At 35.0% G+C, this 8,486-nt stretch overlaps 1 protein-coding gene across 2 annotated transcripts; it reads left to right on the top strand.

Annotated features, from left to right (window-relative positions):
- Positions 1 to 735: 735 nt before the first annotated feature.
- On the top strand, positions 736 to 7,285 carry LOC102481807 (olfactory receptor 5H2-like). 2 transcript variants are annotated; one of them, XM_014582762.1, is made up of 2 exons: positions 736 to 750; positions 6,356 to 7,285. In XM_014582762.1, exons 1-2 carry the CDS (start codon positions 736 to 738, stop codon positions 7,283 to 7,285), a joined length of 945 nt encoding a protein of 314 aa, XP_014438248.1. The 2 variants fall into 2 exon arrangements, with proteins under 2 accessions (XP_014438248.1, XP_014438249.1); XM_014582763.1 differs by lacking the exon at positions 736 to 750 and having other exon boundaries at positions 6,353 to 7,285.
- The last annotated feature ends 1,201 nt before the right edge of the window (positions 7,286 to 8,486 follow it).

The following is an 8,486-nucleotide window of genomic DNA, read 5'->3' as shown; positions in this document are numbered from 1 at the left end:
TATACCAAATGTCCACCCTCTATGGCAGAAACAAATATTGGAAGGTATAAAAGCATGTAGAACACTGCAAATACTATAGACAATGTGGGAGAAGGGTGGGAAATGGGGGACAGTCAGAGGAAGAGAATAAAATGGAAAAAGAAAAAATAGCAAAGCAAGGCAAACTATGAGAGAAAAACATTGTATGTCCTCACTTAATATATACCAAATGTCCACCCTCTATGGCAGAAACAAATATTGGAAGGTATAAAAGCATGTAGAACACTGCAAATACTATAGACAATGTGGGAGAAGGGTGGGAAATGGGGGACAGTCAGAGGAAGAGAATAAAGTGGAAAAAGAAAAAATCAAAACATTTAAGTGACAAAAAAATGGAAAATTATCTGCTGATGATAATGTGTAAGATATCTGTAACTGAACTAATAATATACAATGTATTTATGCTTGGAAATTTAGTTTGCAAGCTGTAATGATATAGAGTGATTGAATGCATAAAAATAATTTCAAAAGTTAAAAAATAATGAAAACCAGTAATCTACCCGGAATATGGGACAAAGATTTGAACAGCACCTTAACAAAAAAATATTGTACAGATGTCAAGTTAGGGCACAAAACATGATGGACATCATTAATAACCTAGGAAATGGAAATTAAAGCCACAACGAGTTCTAGAACCCATGATTAAAATGATTACACAGCAACACAGATATTTTGTACTCTAAAGAAGACAACATAATGAGTAATGAGGCAGTCATACGAAATGTTTAGGGACAGTCAGTGGGAATAAAGATTTGGTTATGTTGACAGCTACCTTGACATATCATACTGCTCACTCTTGCCTTCAACAGAGTTCTCACAGTGACTCCTGTGCTATGTGATTATATTGTCTCTCTTTGCTGTTTTTCTTAGTAAAATTTTAGTAAACAGTTTGATTAATGACTCTGAGAGAATATGCCCTTTGCTATATGGCACTTATTTGAGTTTTATTTTTAAAATTTTATTTTCTGAACAAATTTTGAGAAGTTACTCTATTAATGCTCTGAAGTTATCTCTAAACATCAATACTTTCTTTCTTTTTCTTTTCTTTTTTTTTTTTTTTTTTTTGAGAGCTTTTTTTGCTATGGGGCGTGTGCGCTAGCCAGAGAGAGAGAGACAGAGAGACAGAAAGCGATCAATCACCCCCTAGGGGGTAGGGCCACACTGCAATCCCTTATCCTCCATTCTCCTCTCGGGATCTTGGGCACGCATGCACACGTGCCTGGTGTGAGTCTAAGCCACCGGGTCCGGAACTCAAACCGCGGTCAACTACGTGGAAGTCCAGCAACATAGCCGTTACGCTAACTGCTTGTCCCAACATCAATACTTTCTAATCACTTTTCTTTTGAAGTGAGTAAAGAATAATCCCTGACCTACTTTCTATGGTCCTTTAATTCCCATGCATTCCATTTCCATGGCACATCTGGCTCCTAAATGCTTCTCTTTGTATGACAGCCACATTTGTCATCTCCTATCTTTCCATGATCTATATTCTCATAATCTCAGTGAGAAGCTCAGCGATGAAGCTCATATGGAAGACAAGTATGCCCAGTTTTCACTTAGTTAGAAAGGAAGATGCCCAAGATCCCCAATCCAGAGCTAGTAAAAGAGAGAATCCACATTTTTCACAAAATCTCTAAAAAATTCATAAGCATCAATGTTTGGATAGCATAGCACCTATCACTATACTGTTTTGTCTGGTTTTTCAGTTTCTCCTTCCCTTGACCTTTGCTTAGTCATATATTTTTTTAATCAGATTTCAGCATCAAGTGGAGAAGCAAGGTATATGATTGAAATTTGATCTGAAGTTTCTATAAAGAGGAGCTTTACTTAGGATCCTCCTGAAGGGAATCTTGAACTTTGGTATTATTGAAATCATGTTTTGATTTCCTTGGACGAGATCATAGTTATGAAAGCATTAAGAGTAAATTTTATATATACTGACGTTTGGATTAAATGTCTGAAGTGTCACTTGTGGTGGGAAATGTGACATCAACTGTTATTTCTGTTGTTAAAACCAGAACTGTTTATGAAGAAATGCTAATGTAATGTCTTTGAGGACAACGTGGACTTCTCATAAATGACCAAATCCACAGTACACATTAGAATGACTTCTATTTGTCCTATAGGGAATGCCCAGTGCTCTTTGGGGAATTCCAGTTTTTCACTCCTTCGTCTATGGCAAAAGCACACTATCATACAATTGGTTGTCTCCTGTGTACAAAGAAAATTCATATAAACAACTTTTTCCTCCAAATGAAAATTCCAAAATGAATCAGTGTGTAAAGAATGGCTGCCTTCCTATGCCATTGTATTTCATTTAGCTTTAGAAAGCTTGCCACTTTTAAAATATCTCCACAATTTCTTTCACAATATGGGTAAGAGAGAAATAACTTACAATAATAATTATGCTTAACAGAATATTTTGTCAAAATGCTGCTTAACTTATTATAATTTTAAATTGTTTTTTATAGACTTTCAAAATAGGTCCAAATTGGAGAATTTTCACTGGATTATATTTATACTTTATTTTCATGAGACAATATGAATAAGAAAAATAGTGGTAAGACTGATTTATTCCTTTAATAATATTTTATTATTTTGAAAAACCTAATTAAGAATTTTATAAGATAGCTTGTAGCAAAACAGAACATTAGACAATTTCAAGCCGATTTCAAAATTGAGGCCATAGAGGTCATAATCTTGCATTAGAATACTTTTGATATTTTGGTAAGTATCCTTACTTCTTAATTACTCACATTTTAATTAAAATTTTTAATATTATCCACTTAAATATTAACTCTTGTATGTTTCTACTGACTTCTGTCATATATATATATATATATTCCTAGTCAGTAATGAGCCCCATAACAATTGAACATTAAAAATTCCAATTTTTAGTGACTGGAAATTTAATAGAAAGAATCCACTCCAAATAAATATGCATTTAACAAGTATTGGTTCAATTGTATTCTGTCAAAAAATAAGTGCTCTCGAGTAAAACCAGCAGAACTGGTAATAAAATGGGGTTCAATAATTGTCAGAAGAAAGGTAAGGTAACTTTTAACTGTGAAAGAAACTTTTCATCAAAGCTAGAATATAAACTACATTATATTATATTAACAAAGCAAGATTCAAAATCAACATTCTCATACACAACTAAAATATAAAAATAAAATTTGAATATTAAATTTTTAAAAAGGGGATATTTCCAGGGTTAACCACTTTAAATTAGCACAAAGTTTAAGACAAACATTTACTATGTTTGGGGACAATGAGCCTTTCCCTTTATTTCATCTCCTGCTTCTCTAACAAGTACTTCATGCCTCCCTCCTCTTCAGTTTACCTTCATGCACTATCATTTATGTCTTATATTTCCTTTACTTATTTCTCCTCCTCTCCCTCGCTCTTTTTACCCACCCAAATCCTCCTCTTTCCTCTCTCCTTTATTCTTCAATGCCTTTATCTACTGTCTTGCTTTGAAAACTTGCTAAAAAGTTGTTTCCACAAAAATTAATTTTGTGCATCATCCATACAGTGAACAAATGCCTATAGTTCTGTATCTTATTTTTTCATAAGGCTTTTTTCCCCATACGGTGCATGTACTTGCCAGAGAAAGAAAGAAGAAAGAGAGAAAGTAAGAAATTATTCCCTAGGGGCAATTGGCCATACTGCAATTCCTTCTCCTCCATTCTCCTCTCAGGATTTTGGGCATGTATGCACATGTACCTGCTGTAATTTTCAAGCTGCTGGGTCAGACTTGAACTGTGGAGTTGGCTATGAAGGAGTTCAAGTTTTAACCACTATACCACCAGCTGGCCCCTGTTCTCTACATTTTCAAAAAGTATTTTTTGTCATTCCACTCACTGTTGTACTACTGTTTCCCATTCACTTACATAGTTCTCAATCTCAGATCTCATAAAAATGAGGTTTATTTCAGAAAGCCACTAAAATTTTAGCAATTTTGATACACAAAAATCTCCATTACTCCTTGTCCTGAAGAGTATTTTGGCATTTGAAATTGAACTTCATTTTGTCTTTGTTGAGTATCTTTCTTCTCTTCACATATACAAGATTCAATTGTGCAATTTTTCCTCTTAACTTCTCCATTTGCTGTGCTCAGTATTCTTTTTCCTTGTATTTCCTTTCTATCTCTCCAGTGCTAAGAGAGCTCTTGGTTGCATAAGAAAATGAGCTTATTGAATAGATATTGTCTGTATATAGAAATGCTGTGAAGGTTGGGTATTCAGCTGGAAAAATGAACAGAAATAAAAGGAAGAAAGATAGCCAGTGAACAGTCACATTGACGCCCCAGAGCCGGCTCTGTGAGGGCTGCTCACTGCTACATTTCCAATGACACAGTGCTCACTGTCCATACCATCGGTGTGGATGTAGGATTTGTTAAGTAAAACCCTGGTGTCACTGCCTTGGCTGCCTTTTCAACCATCACCCACTTTTATTTTAGTACCTTTTTCTTCCTCTCTGCACATTTCAAATCTAGAGTAGATGTGTTTTCCTAGCCAACGTATATCTTTCACACTAAATACAAAAGGAGTGAGCTATGAGTTTGTAATTATTTTGACCTGTATAGTAGTACTTAAATTCTGCCAACAACCAAGACTCTGGTGATTAAAAAAATAGGACATGATATAGGGACCAGCAGATGGTGGACTGGTTGCTTTACTGGACTCTCATGTGGTTAACCATCAACCGTGGTTCAAGTCTTGGATCCTGTGGCTTGCCACTCATGCTGGGTGCACGTGTATGCATACCCAGAGTCCCAAGAGGAGAGTGGGATTGAGGCATGGCCATCCTTCCCTCTCGGGGTGATTTCTCACTTTCTGTCTCTGTCCCTCTCTGCCTCTTTGGAAAGCACAAGTGCTCTCTTAAAAAAATATAATAAAATTGGACAAGAATTTGGACATCTTATCAATGATGTATATTCACTTTTTCCATCTCTGTAACACAACTTTTTCAGATATTGTTTTGTTTTGCTCTCTTCTCCCTTCTGTTGTATACAGTCTAATGGATAGATTATCCTTAACTATGTCTTCAACTACCACAAATATCAAGTTACTATTTCTATAAAGCTCCAGTAGGCTCATATAGTAGACTATGTTTAATCTCTAGCAGACTATGTCTAACCTGATTGCTCAGATGACTCTTACTCTACAAATTTGTCAGCACATCTGAGTTTTTAGTCTAATTTTTTTCTTTTTTGAGAGGTATTGGCTATAGGGCGCGTGCGCTCGCCAGAGAGACTGAAACACATACACAGAAAGCAAGAAATCACCCCCCAGGGGCGATGGCCACGCCGCAATTCCTTCTCTTTCATTGTCCTCTTGGGATCTTGGGCACACACGCACACACACATGACATGAGTTTAAGCCACCAGGTCTGGGACTAGAACCCTGGTTGACTACATGGGAGTTCAGCGACATAGCCATTACGCTAACTGCTGGTCCCTTAGTCAAAATTTTTGATAAACCAGTCACCAAGTCACTCCTTTTTTAAATTACCACTTCCTTTACATGTAATATGTCATTAATTCCCATTTACTCCACATTCTGAGTTCTTTAATAGTATCCCTTCAGCATCCTTATCACTGTAATATCGTAGGACACATAATCTAGTCACATCACATGCTTTTGATTCACTTGGGAAGCGTTTTCAAAATAGATATCTAAACTTTATTCTTGAGCAACTGTGTCAATTTCTGCACTATTATCTTACAATCCATATTTTTTACAAAGAACTTCCCAGAAGATCTTCATGTGTAATCTGGTTTGGGAAGTGCTGTACTGTAATAATAACTTATTGGATATTATCCTGACCCTTGATAAACCCATTTATTTTCTATGCAACCAAATATTAAATTTTAAAAATCTTGTGATATTAATAACCATTTAAAAAGTTTTCAGTGAGTGCCTATGGTCTGAGGAATAAAGTTTAAGTTTCTTCACATGACTTTCAATTTGTTCTATAATCCTATTCCTTCAAACATCTGTGTTTCAACCTGTACCATGTCTCAGACACAGGTGTTTATTAACTACACTAAAGAGTGTCAACACAAACTTAGTACATTAAATGCAACTTGTTTTCTCTAAACCAGGAAACTCTTTGAGTAAAATAAGTACTTTTTAAAATTTTATAAATTCACCAAATATTTTTATGTATTATAGTAGTAGTAAATAAAATTAAGTCATAATTAAGTATATCATTCTTGGCAATACCCTTTGCAAATTTCAACTCGTAATTACATAGTGAATGTTTTTTCTACATTTACTTTCTTTCATTTCAGTAGCCATACAGTGAGAAGATGGAAAAGGAAAATACAACATTGTTGACAGAATTTGTTCTCAAAGGATTTGCATACCAACAGGAGTGGAAAATTCCCCTATTCCTGGTATTCTTAGTCATATATCTCATTACCGTCACAGGGAACATTGGTCTGATTGCTCTCATCGGGAATGATCCTCAACTTCACATTCCCATGTACTTATTCCTTGGGAGTCTAGCCTTTGTGGATACTTGGATATCTTCCACAGTTACACCAATGATGGTAGTCAACCTCTTAGCCCAGAGTAACATGATCTCTCTCTCTGAATGCATGATACAATTTTTTTCTTTTGCAATTAGTGTAACCACAGAGTGTTTTCTCTTGGCAGCAATGGCATATGATCGCTATGTAGCCATATGCAAACCCTTACTTTATCCAGTGATTATGACCAACAGACTATGCACCCGACTGATAGTCTTGTCATTCTTGGGTGGTTTTCTTCATGCTTTACTTCACGAAGGTTTTGTATTTAGATTAACCTTCTGTAATTCCAACATAATCCATCACTTTTACTGCGATATTGTCCCACTGTTAAAGATTTCCTGTACTGACCCTTCTATTAATTTTTTAATGATTTTTATTTTCTCTGGATCAATTCAGGTATTCACTATTGTGACTGTTCTTGTGTCTTATTCATTTGTTCTCTTTACCATCTTAAGAAAAAAGTCTGTGAAGGGCATAAAGAAAGCCTTCTCCACCTGTGGGGCCCATCTTTTGTCTGTGTCTTTATATTACGGCCCTCTTCTCTTTATGTACGTGCGTCCTCCTTCTCCAGAAGGAGATGATGAAGATATGATGGGCTCTCTATTTTACATGGTCATAATTCCCTTGTTAAACCCTATTATCTACAGTCTGAGAAATAAGCAAGTCATAGATTCACTCACGAAAGTATTAAAGAGAAATATTTAGATGTCATAATAATATATCTTCTTTTTTTCAATACATAGAGCCACGTAATTGTGCCAATTAGATATAGTTTTGTTTCTTTACTGTTTAACAGTTTTTTGAAATGATATCTGTTTTAGAATTTAATGAATTATGGTGTTAGTACATAAAATATTGGCATATGTTATTCAAAATGTTCATGAGATTTCAATTAAGTAGCTTTGCCATACTAGAATGATTTTTTAAAAAAATCAAATTAAAATATTTTACAAGCTTATGTTTTTTTTTAATGTGGTTTTTAAAATGCATTAAATGTTAAAAGAGTGTAGTTCATCAGATAAGACTTGAGTGTGATGTCTTTGATACTATTAGTATCAAAGTGTATGATTATATTGTTTTCTTAAAATATTTTTGTCTGTTATTTAAAACCTATCAAACTTTTTATGTAAGTGCTAGTGGCATACTAGAATAATAAAAGGAACAACAAATGAAAGCATTTGCTTTGCCAGTTGTGTGTATTCCTTAAACTAGACAAGTTTACAACTAAAATTAACCAGCATAACTCCATCTCTTGTCAACTTGGCATTTATAACTAGTTCTTTAAGGACATTAACAAGGTCATAGTTCTGCTTGCCATGATGCAACTATCCTGTGTTATGTATAACTAAAAACACACTAATCCCTTCCCCCAGAAAAAAAGGAAAAATTTTTGTATGTTTTTGTATTATGTTTATTCTCCTCCAGATAGTCTGCATCTTTTTTTTTTTTTTTAAAGAGATTTTAGTTATAAGGCACGTGTGCTCACCCAAGAGACAGAGAGAGAGAAAGTGAGAAATCACCTTCTAGGAGGGGTGGCCATGCCACAATTCCTTCTCCTCTAGTCTCCTCCTGGGATTTTGAGCATGCATGCACACATGAGCCCAGCATGAGTTTCACGCTACTGGGTCTATGACTCAAATTGTGGTCAGCCATATGGGAGTCCAGTGCCTCTACTACTATGCCACCCACTGGCCCCAGTTCTATATCTTAAATACAGTGATGTAAAATTAGTAATGCTTACTGCTAGTATAAATTCAATACATCTTATGTTCTATGACGAAACAAGGCAGGAAAAAAAGATTATATATTACACACACACACAAATGTATAATTAACAAAATAGAGAAGAAATATTCATGACAATTTAGTCCTTGTTTCTAAAACTGATCATGAGGTCACAGGTTAC

This window comes from Tupaia chinensis, unplaced genomic scaffold, assembly GCF_000334495.1.
Source record: "Tupaia chinensis unplaced genomic scaffold, TupChi_1.0 Scaffold143794_1, whole genome shotgun sequence".
Lineage (NCBI taxonomy): Eukaryota > Metazoa > Chordata > Mammalia > Scandentia > Tupaiidae > Tupaia > Tupaia belangeri.
This window is presented reverse-complemented; position numbering and strand designations above follow the sequence as displayed.